Consider the following 20,300-nt stretch of genomic DNA (forward strand, 5'->3'; position numbering starts at 1 on the left):
CTTGCCCTGCACTTCTAACTAATAACTTTAAATAACCGACAAAGCCACCCACAATTAGTAAACTAAGATAGGATGACTCAACTCTATGACCCACTTTTAAGATTACACTTAAATAAAGAAATCAAGACCAAGGGTAAAGGAAGTGCCGTGGAGAGCAGGAGTGGCTACAATGGAAGCGGTATCGAGACCCTCGTCCACTGGCCTTCTCTGAAGGAACTAAATTTCTTGTCTTCTCTTTGTCTTTTTTTTTTAAAAAGACAACAATGGCATGGTGATTCTGCCAGTCTTTGAATGTCATGCAAAATTCATCTTTTATCTTGATACATGTGACAATCAAAATAAATAAAATAAATTATGAGAAAAATAGGTGGGGCAGACAATCAATCCACCACTCCTCCCAAGAGTTAAATTATTGGTATCAGACTGGATGCATACAAGGCAAGGGGGGGGGAATGTTTAAAAACGTACGAGCAGAATTTTTTAAAAAAACTCAAGAGTGTTGTAGGTGCCTGGAATAGGCTGCCTGGGTGGAAGCAGGTACAAAAGTGGCATCTCAAGGCATTTCCAGAGACAAGAATATGCAGGAGGTGAAGGGGTATGGATCATATCCAGGCAGAAATTTTGTTTAATCTGGTATTGTCTTTGGCAGAGAGATAAGTAACATCTATTATATTTGGCTTTACATGTTTGGCTGTGGCAATCATCTGCAGATTGATAAGTTATCTTCATGTTGCACAAGTGCCAGGCATTCACCATCCTTATCTCAAAAATAAATGTCCAACCAGTTCCCTTTCACATCCAACAACATACCATCATTGAACTCCTCCATTAATATTCTAGGTGTTCCCATTACCAGAACTTTCATTGGTGCAGATGCATGAACATAGTGGTTACAGAAACAGGACAGAAGCTGCATATTCACCTCTTCTCCCAAATTATTTTCCCTCTCAGGCCCATATCAGGTATTTGCTGGAACACTTTTAACTTGCCTGGAAGAGTACAACACGCAGGGTAGGCATGGTTAGCAGAGCGGTTAATGTCACGCTATAAGAGTGCCAGTGATTTGGTTTGAATCTGGCGCTGTCCATAAGAGGTTTGCATGTTTTCCCCCATGTCTCCCAAGTGCTCTGGTTTCCTTCCACCCTTCAAACATATATGGTGGTTGTTGGGGAGATTGTAGATTTATTGGTGTATTTGGGGACATGGGTTCATAGGCCAGGAGGGTCTGCTACTGCATTATATGTCTAAATTTAAATTCAATCCAGAACAACGTGGCCAATTGACTGTTTTCCCCACCAATATTACAAGCATTTAAACCTTCACCACTGCTGTCCCATGGCTACAAAATATAGTACCTATTACATGTATTGCAGCAACTGAATCATAGAGCACCTCAAAGTCCACAGGTACATCTCAAGGACAAGGACATTAGTCACATGGAAAACCAAGAATTCATAGTTCCCTTGGAAGCACATCAAGATACCTTTATCACAACTGGGTAATGTTCTGGGATTCCCTACTTTGGGAGTCGGTTCATTGTTGTACAAGACTATGAATAGAATTAAGCAAAGGATGACAAACAATTTTTAAACCATAGGTTACGCTCCAGGTGACTTAATGCCTGTTCATTTGCACCTCACAAACTGCAGCCACATTTCAACAAGCCCAAATTGCATGAGTAAATCAAGAAGAATGTCAAGGTACTGGAGAAAGGCACCAAGCAACCTTGGATTAATTGGTATACTCTTTAATAGAGCCAGTCCAATCATGGCTTCCTTCTGTGCCATGAAATTACATGTTCGATGGTCTCCAAAATGATCTGTTAAATAAAGTTAATGCCCCGTAGACCCCCATCCTTCCCACCAAAGACTGGATTCCAAGCACCAAGAGTGCAAGTGATAATTTGGTACCACAAAAACATTCAAGGTCCACTAGCTTCCTTCCACGAATAAAATGGAAAGAATTAATGCACGTGATGGACCATAGCATGTGACTCATGGTTAATCTATCTACCACAGGTGAAAACAAAGGCATTTCTGGATTAAAAACCACCATAACCATCATGGTCTCCTGAATACCATTCACCAAAACTTTACCAGAAGTAAAAGCATTAAAAAAAAATGAAACAATGAATCAAGTTCAAAGTGCTGCAGTGAGAACATTTTCCCAAAGATCCCCTCAATTATTGCTAGGAATGATAGAGTTCAGAGATTCTAACCTCCGGTTGTCCATCCAGTCAGCCAGCTCCAGCTCCAACGTCCCATATCCGTTCCTGCTGTGTAGAACAGGCATGAAGCCACCCAGTGTATGGAGATGTCCACAGAGATAGGCAACAGCAGAACTGCAAGAGAGAGAAGTTTAATCTAATGAGCTTGTACACAAGCATAGCTTCATTCAGGAACGTGATAACAGCCAGAAAATGTCCTAGAATCAGGTGGGAGATGATCTCACACTTGTGAATCTTCTTCCAATCGGGAAGAGGGTAAGGAGATTGTAGCTGGGTCTTTTAATATGTTGGCTGCTTTTCTGCGGCAGTGGTAAATGTAAATGGAGTTGAGAGACGAGGACGGACAGAAGGGTTTGCATAATAGCCAGAGCTGCGTTCAGAGCAAACTGAGTTCTACCATCTGTTCTAGGGCTAACTGCTTCCTTTTGTTACTCTGAACAGCTTTGCCCTCAGTCTATTCATTATCAATTCCATTAAATAATCTTAAACACATCAAGTTGCCCACAGATTTCAGTCAGTTTGATTATCTTAAAGTAGAGAGTGTAAAACATAGGAGTAGAATGAGGATTTCAACCTATTGAGTCTGCTCTGCCATTTGAATTGTGGCTGATGTATTTTTCCTCAACTCTATAAAGCCTGTTGCAGGACAATGACTTGGCCCCCACAGCTGTCTATGGCAACAAATTTGACAAATTCACCAGCCTCTGGCTGAAGAAATTTCTTCTCTTCTCTATTCTAAGGAAATGTCCTTTTATTTTAAGGTTGTGTCCCCAGTCTGAGATTATATCACAACCAGAAACATCTTGTCCATGCCTACTCTATCCAGCTGGTTCACATTTTGTACATTTCTATGAGATCCCCCTCATCCTTCTGAACTCCAGGAAGTACAAGCCCAGATCCATCAAACGCTTCTCACACATTAACATTCTCATCCCTGGGATCATTCTCATAAACCTCCTGTGGACCCTCTCCAACATCTACACATCCTTCCAAAACTGCTCAGTTCTCCAAACGTGGTCTGACCAGCACCTTATAAAGCCTCAGCTTTTATATTCTTGTCCTCTCAAAATGAATGCTAAGATTTGCATTTGCCTTCCTTACTACAAATTAACCTTAAGGGAATCCTGCACTAGGATTCCCAAGTCTCTTTGGAGCTCCTCCCTGAATTCTCTCCCCATTTAGAAAATAGCCCAGGCTTTTATTTCTTCTACCACAGTGCACAACCATACAATTCCCTGTGCTGTATTCCATCTATCACTTCTTTGCTCATTCTTCCAACCTGTTCAACTCTGCAGACTTCCTGCTTCAACACAACACATCCCTCCACCTATCCTCATATCATCCACAAACCTGGCCACAAATTTGTCAATTCCAACATCTAGATCATTTACATACATTGTGATAAGTAGTGGACCCAACATTGACCCCTGCAGAAAATCACTAGTCAATTTCAGCCAGCCAGAAAAGGTCCCTTTTTCCCACTCTTTGCCTCCTGCCAGTCAGCCAGTTTTCTGTCCATGCTAGTACCTTTCCTGTAATATAATGGGCTCCTATCTTATTTAGCAGCCTCAAGTGTGGCACATTGTCAAAGACCTTGTAAAAATCCAGATTCTCCTTTGTCTCTCCTGCTTGTTACATAGAACATTACAGCACAGAAAACAGGCCATTTGGTCCTTCTAGCCTGTGCCTATCATCATTTAGTTAGTCCCACTGACCTGGTCCCATTCCATAATGCTCCAGACCTCTCCCATCCATGTAACTATCCAATTTATTCTTATAGCGCAAGATCAAGCCCTCATTCACCTCAGTGGATAGCAGCTCATTCTGCGCTCCCACACCTCTGAGTGAAGAACTTTTCCCTAATGTTCCCCCTAAAACCTTTCCCTTTTCAGCTTAAAACTATGACCTCTCAAATTTATTTCCCCAATCTAAGTAAAAAGCCTACTTGCAACCACTCTGTCTATACCTCTCAATCTTGTGAACCTCTATCAAATCTCCCCTCATTCTTCTTCACTCCAAGGAATAAAGTCCAAGCCTATTTAATCTTTCCCTGTAACTCAACTCCTGGCAACATTTTAGTAAATCTCTGCATTCTTTCAATCTTATTGACATCCTTCCTGCAGTTAGGCAACCAGAATTGCACACAATATTCCAAATGTGGCCTCACCATCCTCAAGGACTGAACTTCCAACAGATTTATCAGACAAGATCTTCCCTGAAGGAAACTATGCTGCATTCTTCCTATTTCATCTTCTGCCTTCATGTTTTCAAAAACCTCATCCTTAATATTGGTCATGATAAATCTTAGCATCCCCTGAAATCAGACCATCCACCCTGTAACTTCCTGTTTTTTGCTTCTCTCCTTTGTTAAAGAGTGCAGTGATATTTGCAATTTTCCAATCCTCTGGAACCACTGTGGTCCATCAGAGATACAAGCTAAAGTGGATTTTTGCCACGAGTCAGGGCTTTGCTTACTTCATTCATTGGAACATTATTTCTGCTTTTCAAAGTCATGGCATTACTAAATTACTTATCAAGTTAGTTCAATTTATATCTAAAGACCATACATAGTGGACCTGAGACAATGTTATTTCTATTTGCTTTGTTCACCCTGCCTTCAAATGAGATTGCTCTCTGATCAACGTTCTTCAGGTAGGTCAATTTTCTAACATATTTACTCAGGAAGCTTTAAATGCTAACTCTAGAGTTGAGAAGATCTGTTCTGTTCCCACTAGTCTGCTTCATAGAAAGAGAGAATTAATTTTTTGGAATACTGTAAATATCAAAAGTTTGTGAAATTTAAAACTTGATAGAATTTATAGAGATAGATTTCATTGTACAGCGCAGAACTGGCCCTTAGGCCCAACTTGACCATGCTAACCAATTATCTAATCTAATATTTTATTTCTTGAGGTGTACTGTATTATAGTTTTTATGATATATTTCTGCATTTCCCTACCACTCTTTCTTTGCTTAAATAGTGAGGCCATATTTCTGCTCTCCAATCTGCAGGTACCTTTCCAGAATATCCATGTTTAAAACACAGTGACAATTTTTTTTAAACATTTCTTCCAAAGCTCTGCAAGTCATCAAGGTTCTTGTGATTTAGCCCAGTTAAAGGACTGAATCTTTCACTTGTCAGGAAAATAAGGGAGAAGTGGTGCAGATACCAGGGGTTTGAGCAAGGTCTTAAAAGCTTTCAATGTGTGATAAGAGACGCAAGTTTGGAATGGAATGCAAACAGTTGCCTGAAGCAAGCACTGCAAAGATTTGTGGGGAACATGAAGATCAGAGCAGATCAATTCAGCTGGTCTGTTTCTCCACTGTAAATTCAAGACTACAGACTTTCCCCTACTTACAACCTATGCAACTTCTGTACATACGACCAAAAATACTGTATAATTTTTTTAAAAATATAAACAAAAATTATGCTTGGTCATAGCCCACCAGTGCTAACAACAGCGTCCATATCGGCACTGTATACATCATAGCATCTCACTCAGTTCTCAGGAATAAAAGAATGCTGCACAGATATTGCAGGCTGTCGGGAGAGCACGGGGCAGTGGGATCAGTGTGGGGACTGATAGTGGGCTGTTGGGAGAGCGCAGGGCACTAGGATCAGTATGGGGACTGATAACGGGCTGTTGGGAGTGCGCATGGCAGTGAGAGGGACTGATAGTGGGCTGTCGGGAGAACGCGGGACAGTGAAATCGGTGTGAGGACTTACAGCGGGCTGTCGGGAGAGCGCGGAGCAGTGGATCAATGTGGGGACTGATAGCAGGTTGTTGAGAGAGTGCAGGGCGGTGGGAACAGTGTGGGGGTCTAATAACTTGGGGACTACATGCCATACTAAAATACTTCTGACTTAAGTCCATTTCGAGATCGAACCAGTCAGTCAGAATGGAACTCAGACGCATGTCAGAGAATGGCTGTATTGTAATGCCTCAAATGCAAAAGTATGTGATGAGATACTGGTACCTAGTAGAATCCAATGTTTCTCATTCCTGCACCATTTTCACAAATGAAAGAATTTGTGGAATGTGACTGGTCTGAGTTAAACAATGAAGGTTATTTTAAGAATACAGGACCTGAAGTGAACATCAAAACTGTGAAAGGGGCCAGTTTAGATGCAAATACTTTCTCTTGTTCTGTAGTGAAATTATTGGTGACATTTTAAGCCAGAGGAAAAATGTACACAACTTGACATTGAATGCTGAAGGGTGTATATGTGGGCAGTAAGATGGTACATGCTCATAGCTCCAGGGTCCATGAGTCCCAGGTTCAAATGAATTTGGATGTGGTTGGCGGAAAGATTACATGCTCTGTGGTCTCAGGGGTTTCTTTTAGCTGCACTGGCTTCCTCCCACATATCAGAGATGTGCTGGAAAATCAATGGCAAAAAAAAAAAAATTCAAGGGGCATTTATGACCATATCTAAAAGAGAACAAGGCAGGGGTACAAGGAAATATAGTGGAGGAATTGGACTAACCAGATCATCATCTCTAGTAGGAGCCAGAGGGGCTAAATGGTCTCCTGTGATGTTAAAAGCACAGAATAATCACTGGCCATATTGCAAAAAGGTTTTCAAATTCTAGGAGTTGTCCTGTAATTCAATTTAAATATGCCTCACATCTCACAGAGGAGCAGGTGTGACTGTCAACTTGGCTTCCCTTGGAATTGGACATGAAGCATGTTAAAAATGTAGTCAGCATAATACTTTCATCGGAATTGCTTCCATTGTTCCCTTAGATGTGAAAATAGTGCATTCACAGCTTCAAATGACACACTCCCCTCTTCAATCCTACCCAGCTACATTTCACAAGTAGTCCAGGAATGAGAAGTATTTAAAGATATCTCAAGGCAATCAATGCATTTCTGTGTGAAAGATCTACATTTGTGAGCCCCAGTGCTGTAATTAGCTACTAAATGTACACCCATAATTTTTGTAAATGGAGGATTCATTGAATTAAATTGCTTATCATCATGTACATCAAGATACAGAGAAAAGTTTTGTTCTATGACCTCTCCAGGCAAGTCAATCCATACTCAAGTTCAGCAGGTCAGGCAATAATAAAGCAAAGTCTAGTGTTACAGTAAGTCAAATAGTTCAGGACAAAGTGCAGAGTACAGAAAAAACTCATTTCTGTTTGACTTGCTAGAAGAGTTGATGAGAAATTTCCCCCCCCCCCCTTCTGTAATTCTTTGATGTATGTAGTCATTCTATTGTGATATTCTGCATAATTTCTACTAGATAAAATTAAGACTTTCTGACTTTGATCAGCGCAAAGTGAGTTCTCAATGCTTGGTTATACATGAGTGACTACAGATGCCAGAATCTGGAGCAACACAGGTCGACCAGCATCACTGGTAGAAAAAATAATGGTCAGCATTGGGGGTTGAAACCCTTCATCAAAACTGAGAATGTGGAGGAGAGGGAAGGATGACAGACAGAGGCAGTTGACTGGATGGTATCAAACACAGGGAGCAAGAAGGACAAGGAGGAGGAAGATGAGCCATATTGGGTGATAGGTAGGGACAAAGGTTGCCAGTGTTGGAAACTGATAAGAAGTGACAATAGCAGTGCAATTTGAGACCAGATAGAACTGAAAGAGAGAAAAGAAAGGTGAAGACTCCAAAGGCTCCATTGGACTGTAGATATTCCAGGAGGAATAAGAGGTTTTGTTCCTATGGTTTACATTGAGCATCTCTCTGGAAGTGGAGAATACCAAGTATGGACAGGACAGTGTGGGAATGGGAAGGGGAGTTGAAATGGCAGCAACTTGGAGCTCAGGGTGGTTACTGTGGACAGAGTGTAGAGGCTCTGTGAAATGGTCCCCTAGAATGTGCTTGGTCTCACTGATGCAGAGGAGGCCACAATGGGAGCACTGAATGTAGTAAATGTGATAGAAGAAGTGCATATGAACCTTTGCTTCACATGAAAGGGCTGTTTAGGACCCTGGTGGTGAGGGAGGAGGTGCTAGAACTGCTGTTGCACTTCATATGATTGCAGGGTAAAGTACTGGTGGCCATGGGGAGATGAGAGGATAAGGGAGAGAACATTCCCTGCAGATGGGAATGTACTGGTGGGGTCGAGTGGCAGGTGGCAGAAATAATGAAGGATGAAATGCTGAATATGGGGTGCTGACCTAAGTTCTGACTGGGTCTGAGCATTCCCAGAGCACTGACTGGGGTTCTGACTGGGCACAGGGCATTTCCATGGCAGAAGTGGGGGAGAGTGACTATTTTAATCTCCATTTGCTGGAATTTTCAGGCTAATTTTAAATGTAAAAGTATATTTGAAACTACAGAGTTTGTATCTCCCAGGGTTTAAAAGATCTGGGAATAATGTAACTGAATTGATAATTACAGAACTTGATGGTGAATATGTTCAGAAACTATTTCTTCTGGTGGGCAAATCAAGAATGATAGTAAAGCCGTCAGGGTGACATCATGGAATATGCTTCTTTAAACAAACCCCAGTCACTGGTAAAAGTAAAAATGTCAGTATTATGATGGACAGATTTTTATTTCAGCTTGAGTACTGAGGTACGTGGAGCAAAGGAGGATTCAGACCAACAGTAATCCACTTAGCGGTGGAACTGGCTCAATTTACATTTTTATTCCAATATCAATGAATGAATTTTAACAAGAAACAGAAAACTCTTACCTCATGATGTGCTGTAATCCAGGAGAGGCAGAGATGATTGTGGAGGTGGTATAATGGCTGAACCAAATAGTTTGATTACTATAGACTGTTTCAGATGCTAGTTTTGATAATTCATTAATCTTGTTCTGTGAAGTACAAGCACATTCTATCAATGTTTTAGTTTTCTCACCTCCCCATATACATTTTCCAGCCATATGACTTTTTACCCTAACCCTACAGAGCAGATTGTATCCCTAAAATGTGCTTTGGCATTTAATTTGAAAGCTGATGCCCATACACTAAAGAAAGAAGGAGTAGAGTAGATGACAAACACAGGATGCCTAGAAGATTTTGTGTCCAATGTATTATTGTTGTAGAATAGTCATTGAGGTAATATAAGAAATGAAGCAAACAAAGTTCAATAAACAGCCATAAGATAAAAATTGGTTCCAGCTGAAGAAATCCTTTGTTTTTCTTTGGCTCGCCTTTCAAGCTTAGACAACTGGCTGGGAGGAATAATGAGCTTTTGCTTTAATGCTTCTTAATAAAGATAATACCTCTGACATAAAAGCACTGCAGTGGAACCGGCAGGCTCAATTATATTTTTTTCAACATAAACATTACACATACTAATTTAACCAACCTCACTTACGCAGATTAGTTCACCATTAAAACATTGGTGTCTTTGGGAGCTTTCTATGTTCAGATTCCCTGCTACCCTTCCAAAAGTTACAGCTGTGACTATACTTCAAAACACCTCATTGGCTGTAAAAACATTTTGAATGTCCAATATTGTGGAAGCTCTTGAATTCACTTAACACATGTTTGTTCTATTTATCCATTCCTCACAATGATTGGCCTATTTTTAATCAATGATAGATAACTATGGAAGAAAACGTCAATTACTGAATACACACAAAATAGATCAACTGCTCTGAAAGGCAAGTCACACCAAGCTGGGAAAGCACCTGGGTAGACATCTGTGGAGTATTTGGGAGGTAACTCAAGGTTTAAGAACAAATATGCTTGGGATCTCTTAACCTCAAATAAAGGGATGAGGATTGGTTAAAGTTATTGATAAAGAATAGATATTGGATTTTTAAAAAGCTACACAGAATCCTTAAGACCAGCTGAAAAGACAGATGAGTTTCAACATTATTTCTGGGGCACTCATGTGCATTGAATAATCTGCATACTGATAATTGAAGAATCTAATACACAGTTTCCAATTATGGTAACTTGAGAAAGTCAAGTTGTTTAACAATCGAGGAAAAAGAGCTGGTAACTAAGGAGCTGATCAAAGAGAGGTTGGATTGTCACAAGCCCCCACCACACTGTGGGGATCTGAGGGGAAGGAAAAATGAAGCCGAGATGCCTGTGGGCACTCGCTGGTGCAAATCTCCAGGTGAGAGACCAGTTCTGCATTTGCTCTTTGAAAACCTACCCTCCATCCCACTTTCAACCCCACCTAGCACAAGTTGGTTTAACTCCAGTAGAACAAAGTTGACCACTTCTCTGGATGCCCAGAAATTCAAGTCCTTTATAGCAAGATCTTCAATTTACTTCAGCTCTTTTTCTTCCTTTTGGCATAAATCTCACCACTCCCTCCGCCATCCAACTTCTGTCCTCACCCAATTACTCCATATTGATCTACACATGTTCCTCACCTGATTCAAGAGCCCAAAGAAATTAAATGGTCTTTTGGGACCAGGACTTGGTGTGGCATCAACACAGATGAAGGAATAATTTCCAAAAGGAGTCCAATGTACATAATGGAAGGAACCTTCCCTTTGAGCACCTGAGTATTTCCTGTAGGAAGAACCGCATAAAGCCAATGGTAAGGATCAATATGTATCATTTTTCTAAAATAAAAACTAAGGTTGACATTTTATCATCTAAAATCTTGCGAATAATCATGAATCACATTAAACAGGTCCCCTTACACATTTGTTACTGGGCAAATCGGATTTCTGCATTTAAGTAGAGAAATGGAACCAGTCCAGGGAACCATATAACCAGTTAGCTTCAACGGAATAAAAATAATGAAGTTTCCCCTCAAAAAAAGTAATGAATATTCATATAGAAACTGAAGGTATAAAAAATGCAACAAAAGGAAAATAACCACAATATTTCTCGATTTCTAATTACCACAAAATAATAATTGTTAGGATGTCAGGAATAAGCAACAGTAAGCTGCTACAAAATGTGAAGCGATACAGGAGACTGACAGAAAGTGGAAGTGATGTTCCCAGTGGTCAGTGCCAGGGCTAATGTTGTACACTATTTATTTCAATGCTTCAAAATTACAAATTATACCAAAGAAGAATTTTGTTAAAACAGGTCTGTGACAGAAAACAGGAAAATATCAATGATCTTGCACAATGGACCTACAAGTAACAAATCATCTTTAACATTGTTAAGTACTGATGCCATACAAATAAAAAGCCCACATACTCCTTGGAAAATGTGCCCAAATGGAAGAACAGTAGGATTACAGTCACAAAGCATAATAAGCTAATTCAAATAAAAGCAAACCTACTGCACAGAGAAGAACTGAAAAGCAAAAAACTTTCAGAAAACCTTGATTAAGACCACACTTGAGAATATTGTGAATTATGCTCAATTCCATCTTTTAGTGAGCCTGCAGAAAAGATTTACGGAAAACAAACCAATGAATCATAGAAATTAACTATGTGCAGTGCAAAATATGCTGCCTCATGAGGAGTTTCCCAGTCTTCCATCATCACATTTGTTGTTAAACTACTGTCTTGACAGACTGAATGTAAACAGAATATCTCATGTGAGTACCTTAAAGTGCGGGGCATTTTAAAAATGAGATTACTCATTTAAGAGGCAAGATCTTTTTCTCTGATGATGTCATCTTTGAAGCAAGATCTTCAAAAATTTTCAAGCCAGAAGTAGAAAGATGCCTGATAAATAAAAGAGCTCAAAGGACAGAGTTGAGTTTAGAATCTCAATGACCAAAATTTTATTGAAGTGACAAAGCAGGCCTGAGACCAAGGAACTCAATTTTACTCCTAATTTGCATGTTTCTACTAGCACTTAAATTTTGAGTAAATGCCGAGAGTAATTATTACTTCTACTGCAAAAATAGAGACTTCGCCTACATGCAAAATCTAACTGCCCTCATCAGCACCCCAGAGATTAGGGCTCAATCCTGATCCACAACACTGTCTGTATGGTATTCACACATCCTTTGTGACCACAAGGTTTCCTCAGGCATCCTCTCAAAGACCTCACCAATTCTTTCAGTGCATTAGATACACAGCCATGTCTGAGCCAAAATATATCCTAAATTTTGGAGTTGGACATTTCTGATTTGCAGCTTGAGTCCAGAACCGAGATGAAGGAAAGTTTCCATTTGCATGGGATACCAGACTCTGTATCTTAAAAATAAGATAGTCATCAACAGATTAGATGAGAGGATTATAATTAATCTATTTCGGCAGAAGCTTGATAAATACATGGGAGGAAAAGGAATAGCAGGATAGTCAATGACTTAAGCGGAGGTCAGAAGCAGCGAAGCCACGTGTAATAATATACACAGATTGAGCCTAATGGTCTGTTTGCTAACCGAGGCAAACAAGTCATCAGTCACCTGTTCTACAAATTTTTGGACTCGTGACCACGAGATCCTGAAAATATCTTCAGCAGCACCCTAGAAAGATACAGGACAAAGAAATTTAGGGCAACAAGGACTTTGACAGATCTGGTAATAACAGCTTTGTACAAGTCGTCTTGAGAATCCTGAAACACCTTTGCTTATAGGCCTTCCATGCTGGGAGTGGTTTCATTTGAAATACATCTGTGCTGAAACCCACTCTCCAAATGAACCACAATTCCCTGATCAGCAGGCTGTTGTCACTCCTGCTGGAGCTGCTTTTTGGGCTTTGTGTAAAGGAATAATGCATATGTTGCATTCCTGTTGATCTTTCATATCCAACACAAAATATTTACTAAAAAGTTTCAACAAGGGAATCCTATGAATTTTGTAGTTGGGTTGCAAAATTCTTCTTACTTGGGTTACAACTTACCAATTAATATTATTACAATTGAAAACTGTCTATCCCAGGATGGTTGCCAAAGTGAGGTATGCAAGTTAATGAATAGAGCTTATTACCCTCTACCCTAACCATTTCCATTCTATCATCAGCTTCCAAAAATCAGTCTCCTATATTCCATGCAATCCAATTCAGAAAAAAAAATATATAGAAAAATCATATTCCAATAACTGGATTCTTAAGTGAGAATGGAAAAGTTCACAATATGCTAGCATCAAATTCAATTGGAGTACAAAGGACAGCACACGTATGGATTGGCTGAAGGACAGAGCTGCCATGACGTCTGCCTTTTGGACTGGAATGAGGTGTAGAGTCTAGATTCCCAAGCTTCATGACCAGGATAGTGGCACAGCTACTGCCTCACCCCTCCAGGCTTCAATCCTAGCCTCGGATGCTGTATCTGTATCTGCTCGGTTTTCCTCCAGTCATTCTGGTTTCTTCCCACATGAGCTTCTTGGTAAGTTAATAGGGCAATTTACAGTGGCCATAGTGTGTAGGTGAGCAGCAGAATTTTTAAGGAGAGTTGATAAGAACGTGGGGAAAGAAAAAAATGGCATTAATGTAGATCTGATATAAATGGGTGGTTAATGGTTGGGATAGATCCAATGGGCCAACGGACCTGTTTCCAATACTTTATCTGTTGTAACTAAGAATATCATACATTGTCAATTGCTGATTGCCTGTGAACTGAGGAGGCAGTTCAGAATCAACCTTATTGCAGGTTCTGGAATCACAGGCTGAATTGGATAAGAAGTAGAGAACCAGTTGGGTTTTGTGCATACTGGTAGTTTCATGATTCACTACTACTATTGACAATAACTTGCCCCAGAATTATCTACTTATTTTCTAGGATTTAAATCCCCCAAAATCTCATCATTTTTGAACTGTCCCCAAATTATTGATCATTGATTGATCAAGGACTTTCACTGCGCTGCTGTACCAGATATTAATAACTAAGGCTTGGGCACAATTTCAATTTCAAAATATGCAGATAACAATAAGCTTGTGAATAAATGGTGAACCAGTGTTTGTATTCTTTGTTTTTCTGGTTAGATACTAATTGCATTTCATTGGCTTTGTATCTAGTTGCCACAATGACAATAAAGTTGAATCTAAATCTAAATGCAAATTAAACTCAGAACATCATTGAAGGGAAGAACGGAGCAACCAAGATCATGAGAACAGAAACCCAGGATATTTATGCAAACATCTTTAATTATAGAAGGACAGATAAGAAGAGCAGTTAAAAAGAAAATGCTGGAAATATTCACTCATCTAATCTGGTAGCATCCGTGAAGAGAGAAACAGAAATAATATTTAAATTACCTGGATCTCTATTTCTTCATAGATGCTACCTGGCCTGATGAATATTTCAAGCATATTTTGTTTTTATTTTGGATTTGCAACATTTACAGTTTCATTTTTTAAATTCAATTTATGAACAGATTATAGAAAAACCTGGAATTATGTTCAGTCTTTATAAAACACTGGCCCAAAGCTCATGAAGGCTTTGGAGAGAATACCTGTGATCAGTGGCATACCATAGGGATCAGAGTTGGAACCCTTACTATTTCTGATCTACATTAACCAAGATCTACGTTAACCATTTGGATAATAATATAGAAGATACAGGATATTGGAGGACAGAGAGAGCTTAGGATAAGTCCAAAGATTGCTGAAGGTGGCATCAAAGCTAAACAAGTTGATAAAAAAAGGAATGCAGGGTACTTGCCTTCATTAGACAGGCATAGAATACAGGAGCAAGGAGGTTATGGTATAAATTTACAAGATGTTCATTAGACCAGAACTGGAGTACAGTTTGCAGAAGGATGTTATGGCACAGAAAAGGGTGCAAAGGAGATTCCCCAGGATGTTGCCTAGAATGGAACATTTTAGCAAGAACTGGAACAGTGGAGCACAGGAACAGACTCTTTTGCCTTGTGCTGATAATGCCTATCTAAACTAATCCTATTCCTCGGCACATGGTCTATACCCCTCCATTTCCTGCCTGTTCATGTATCTTCCTAAATCCCCCTTAAGCATTGCTGTCGTATCAACTTCCATCTCCCCAATGTGGTAAAAAAGTAAATGTCTTTTAAAATTTCCCTCTTCATTTTATGGCTCTGGTCATTTCCACCTTGGGGAAATAAGACTTGCTGTCTACCCAATCTATGCCTCTCATAACTTTATAAATTTCGATCAGGTCTCCCCTCACCCTCCAACACTCCAGCTAGAACAATTCAGTTTTATCCAATCGCTCCTTATAACTCTTATTCTCCAATCCAGGCAACACCTTGGTGAATCCCATCTGCACCCTCTCCAATGCATCCACATCCCTCTTATACTATGGCAACCATGGCTACACAGAATACTTCAAATGTAACCCAATCTAGTTTTATATAGCTGCAATGTGACTTGACCACTTTTGTACCCAATACCCCGACTGATAAAAGTAAACGCATCATATGCCTCATCATCCAATCGATTTGTGTTGGCACTTGCAAGAAGGTATGATTTGTACCTCAAGATTCCTCTGTACATCAATGCTCCCAAACATCCTGCCATTTACTATATGCTTTCCTCTTACCTCCCAAATTCCATCATCTCTGTCTGGATACAGATTCTTCTCATAACTTCACATGCCTGCCCAGACAGACACAGAAACAGTTACGAGGAGACACTGAGTGGGCTATTTTCCTTGAAGCAAAGACATGGGGGTGGGGGGGTGGGGAAAAGAGGCGCAAGTGGAAGAGAGAGACCTGATAAGAGGTGTACAGACCTGTTAAGGGCATAGATAGGCAAGATAGTTGGAGATTTTGCTTACAGGTATCATAGAAGGAATAGGTTTAGAAATTTAGAGTGGATCTCAAGAATAATTTTTTCATCCATATAGCAATGGGAATTGGGAACACACTGCTTGAATGGGTGCTAAAGGCAGGTACGGTATTCAAGTGGAAATTCAATTACCCAGCCATAGACATCTGCAGGTCATGCTGATAAATTAGATTAAGATAGATGGGCTTCTGATGTTTGTCAAGGACAGGGTAGGCTGACAGGCCAGGCTGACAGGCCTCTATTTCTGCATCAGAATAAGAAATATTTATTTTTACTTTTCCGCAAGACATGGGCATTGTCAGAAGAACCAATCACTATTTGCTCCTAAACGCTCAAAGGAAAATCTTGAAGTGTTATATAATGTGCTTCATAAAGCTGTTAAGCAAGGTATTCCAGGATTTGATTGAGAAGAAACAGCTAAAACAATTTGTGACTCTATTCCCTTATTCGTCCAAGTGGTAGAAGTTGCACTGCAATCCAAATGAAACTAAACAAGAGTTACACGGTAGATTGTGAAAGCATTTAACTCTTTACAGTGAAACACAAAAGTCTGCAGATGCTGCAATCGTAGTAAAAACACAGAAATGCTGGAGGAACTCAGGTGTCCATAGGAGGTAAAAAAAATATAACTGATCTTTCAAGCCTGTGCCCTCCTCAAGGTATGATTAAAAAAACAGGCAAGTGCCTGAATTAAAAGACTAGGGAGAAGGAAAAAGGCCAGAGAGAGAACCACAGGCCAGCAAACAAAGGGTGATAATTGGATATGGAAAGAAGGACAGGAGAAAGTAAAGATCAGAATTAATTGGCAGAGGGAAGGTTTGGCTCTGTGAATGTAGGGCTGGGGGGGAAAAGAAAAGAGAGACAGCTAGAAGAAAGGAGAGAGATAGATGGGGGAGGGTGACAATGGAAACCAGAGAAGCTTATGTCAATGCCATCTAGTTGGAGGGCACCCAGACGGAACACGAGGTGTAGTTCCTCTAATTTGAGGGTGGTTTCAGTCTGGCAGTCCACAAAACCATGGACAATTTTGTCAGCATATACTCCTTACATCACAGAGAGAAATTTGATAAGAATTGTTTAAAATATTTTTGATAAGGGGAGTAAATAGAGGGAAGGTGAAGGTCAGATGATCAGGTAACATACATTTAAAGATGTTTGGCAAAACTACATGCAGGAGAAACATACATAATGTGGAAGACTCAAGTAGATGGCATTTTGTAGTTCTTTAGAGGGTTTAATAGAAATATAAAAGAAATACGAGCAACAACTGGAGAGCGGGAGCAATTGGGTTACTTTTTGAGAGAACACCAATAAAGATTTCAGCGAAAATGCCTTTATAATCAGTTTTTGAAGATATGGAATCAATTGGGGATTAAAAAAAGTTGAAGATTGTTTAGAACCAGGGAAGTTTGTATCTTTTAATCGGCTGAAGGAAAAATTTCAAGTTCCTAATACCTTTTTTTGCTATTATCAGGTTAAAAAACATTTTTATTGGAAAAATTACACCAAAGCTTGAAATTACCTAGACAATCTGCTTTGAAATTATTACTTATGAAAGAAGAAACAAATAAGTTTATTTCTGAAATGTATTAAGTTATTACAAAATAAAATGTTTAAGTCAAATGTTCGTAAATCAAGATTAAAATTGGAATCGGATTGAAACAGGAAGATAGATGAAAATATTTGGAGAAATTTATGCAAGGATAGTATGACTAAGGTTATAAAGGCAAGATATAGATTAGTACAATATAATTTTCTACAATATATTTAACCCCTCAAAACTTAAAGAAATACAATTTAATTTTGTAGGATCTGTGTTTTAGATCTGGTGAAGAGATGGGCACTTTTCATCCATTCAATTTAGACCTGTTCTAAGGATAAGATTTTTTGGATTCAAGTTATTTTTGGAAAAAGTATTAAAAGTGAGTCTTCCATTTGATCCAATGTTGTTTTTATTAGGGGATATTAAATCGATTCCCTTAGGATTAAGATTGACTATGTATCAAATTGAATTTCTACACTTAGCTTCAGCTGTTTCTAAAAAATGTTTGGCCATTACTTGGACATCTGATTTAGTTTTAGGAAGGCAAAGGTGGCATACTGAAATGAAATCTTACATTTCTCTTGAAAAGATAACATATTTTGAGGGATAAATACCATTTTTTTTGTAAAAGTATGGAGTCCATACCTAAAAATTCTTGGTTTGAAGATTTAATCTCTCAATCGGTTCCGGTGAAATGTTTCGGTTTTCACAGCTAAATAGTTGAATGTTTTTTAAATGATGGTCTCCTTTCTTCTTAGAGGGTAGAAGGGGGAGGAGGGTGGGTGCTAGTGGGGAGGGAGAGGGAGGTTGGGGGGTTATTTTATTTTATTGAATTTTATACACTCCGTATGAATATTTTATAATTGTTGTTGTACGATTAAAAAATATTAATAAAATATTTAAAAAACAAACCTGTAACAAACACAAATGCTGTCCAATTCTACAACCCAAGTATGTCTAAACTCTTGAAGAATTGTCTGGTAAATGTTATTTATATCAGTTATTTTAGAATTTCCAGTTGTATTTAAAACATTGACCACGACACCATACAATTCCCAACTAACTCTACGCATCTCTTCCTTCTCATATGAAATACTCCAACATTCTCTGCTATTGCCCCACCCCTCCTTTTGTACTGTCGTGAATAGCCACTTTGAGAATGAAGGAGTTTCCAAATGAAACTCAAACAGAGTCTTCTTTGTTCCCAGAGTGTACATTCAACTGAGTGGTTAACTTATAAATAATATAATGCTGGGTTTAGCTGCAGATGATACTTATAAACTGGAGAGAGAAAACATCTCAGGTGACACTTGATCCTGAATTGATCCAAGAAAGGAGAGCATGCTGCCTTTTTACCATGCAAAGCCAGGAATGAATAAACAAAACATCACTCAATAAATTTCAGAATCCAAATTTAGGTAGACATTATGCACAATACCTGTAGTAGTTATTGACACTCTCAAGTGATGGAATATTGAAAGTATCTGTGGTGAGAAAGAGGAAGATTGCATCATAGTTAACATAAAATGTCCATGTGTTCTTAAGAGTCTAATAAGACAAAATGTGATACCAAGAAAAAAAAGGGGTAAAAATGAGACTGCTGGGATATATTCTGATAAGCATCTATAATGAGGTGGAATTTACAGCATTTAGCATAGAGACAGCAAAAACATGACTGTCAATAGCAGAGTAAACCGAGTGGGGGTTGTACAAAGGAACAGAGACTAGTAAGTGCAGAGATTCTAAGAGGTAAGATATGAGGTTTTAGGGCTGGAATGGGTTACAGAGATGGAGAGATGTGATGCCATGAAGTGACTTGAAAACAGAGAACTTTAAAACTCCAACTCACTGATGCTCAGATTCATGACCACACCCTGAAAGCTTCTTGCAGATTTCCATTTCCAGTCAATGCTGACTTCTTTATTTCAGCTTTCAGTGCTTTGCACTTCCTGCTGCAGCCCAAGGGAGAAGTGGCTGCATCACTCATTGTGACATGGAGATTTGTGGTATCACCCTGAGTCAGAGGTTGGTGGTCATCAGAATAAACAGTATACAGAAGTGCTGGAGAAACACAGGTTACAAAAGAATTCAGAGAAAGTAAAAGGCAGTTGACATTTCAGCCTGAGCCTTTCATTGGGAATTCGGAAATCAGACAGATGCCTAAATTAAAAAGATGGGGAGAGGAACACAAGCTAACAGGTGAGAGGTCATACATAGATATAGGTAGGAGGGCAGAAGAGAAAGATGTGACAAGGGAGAGGGTTGAGCAGTAAGAAGGATAGCTCTCCGATAGGAGGAGGAAGGGAAGCAGATGGGGAGCTTGAAGAAGGGAGACATGTGAATGAAGGAGAGAAACACCGGGCAAGGGGCTTAATGGAAATGGGAGATGTTGATACTGATGCCATCTGGTTGGAGACTGCCAAGATGGAATACAAGGTATTCCTCCAATTTGCAGGAGGCCTCAACTTGGTAGTATATGAGGCCATGGACAAACATGTCATTGTGGCAGTGTGTGGAATTGAAGTGATTGGCCACTAGGAGATGGATGCTATTGCAGTAGAGAGAGCGAAGGTGCTTAACGAAACAAATTCAGAGTCTATATCCAGTTATCCCAATGTAGAAGAGGCCGCACTAGGAACACTGGGTGCAGTAGATGACACCTGTAGATTCAAAGATGAACAGTCACTTGCCTTGGAGCCCTGAATGGCGGTGAAGGAGGTGGTGTGGGTACAAGTATAGCACTTCTTGCAAGACAGGGGTGAGCAGCAAGGAGGCAATTGATGGGAGAAGGGATGAGTGAACAAAGGAGTCCCAAAGGGAGTGATCCCTACAGAAAGTGGAGAGGGGAAGAGAAAATGTCTGGTGATGGGATCCCTTTGAAGTTGGCAGAGATTGGGGAGAAGGATAGGTTAGATGGGTGATAGGAAATGACAAGGGCAACCCTGTCCTTGTCCTGAAATAGAAAGC

General features: G+C 39.6%; 1 protein-coding gene across 11 annotated transcripts in view; it reads right to left on the bottom strand.

The window, feature by feature from the left end:
• tmem62 (transmembrane protein 62) overlaps positions 1–20,300 on the bottom strand; it is a 72,651-nt gene that overhangs the window by 31,519 nt on the left and 20,832 nt on the right. For 8 of the 11 annotated variants that reach the window (XR_011351459.1, XM_069917329.1, XM_069917326.1 and 5 more), the window contains exons 4-7: positions 18,772–18,817; positions 10,541–10,682; positions 8,895–9,019; positions 2,219–2,341 (exon numbers count right to left, since the gene is read on the bottom strand). Coding sequence is in view for 10 of the 11 variants with exons in the window: in XM_069917329.1 (XP_069773430.1) it covers positions 2,219–2,341; positions 8,895–9,019; positions 10,541–10,682; positions 18,772–18,817 (436 nt within the window). In the remaining variant the exon portion in view is untranslated. Of the gene's footprint in view, positions 1–2,218; positions 2,342–8,894; positions 9,020–10,540; positions 10,683–15,542; positions 15,599–18,771; positions 18,818–19,182; positions 19,317–20,300 lie in introns of those variants that run through there. The other 3 variants (XM_069917331.1, XM_069917333.1, XM_069917332.1) reach the window with 3 other exon arrangements.

Source organism: Narcine bancroftii, chromosome 2 (assembly GCF_036971445.1).
Source record: "Narcine bancroftii isolate sNarBan1 chromosome 2, sNarBan1.hap1, whole genome shotgun sequence".
In the NCBI taxonomy this organism is placed as follows: Eukaryota; Metazoa; Chordata; class Chondrichthyes; order Torpediniformes; family Narcinidae; genus Narcine; species Narcine bancroftii.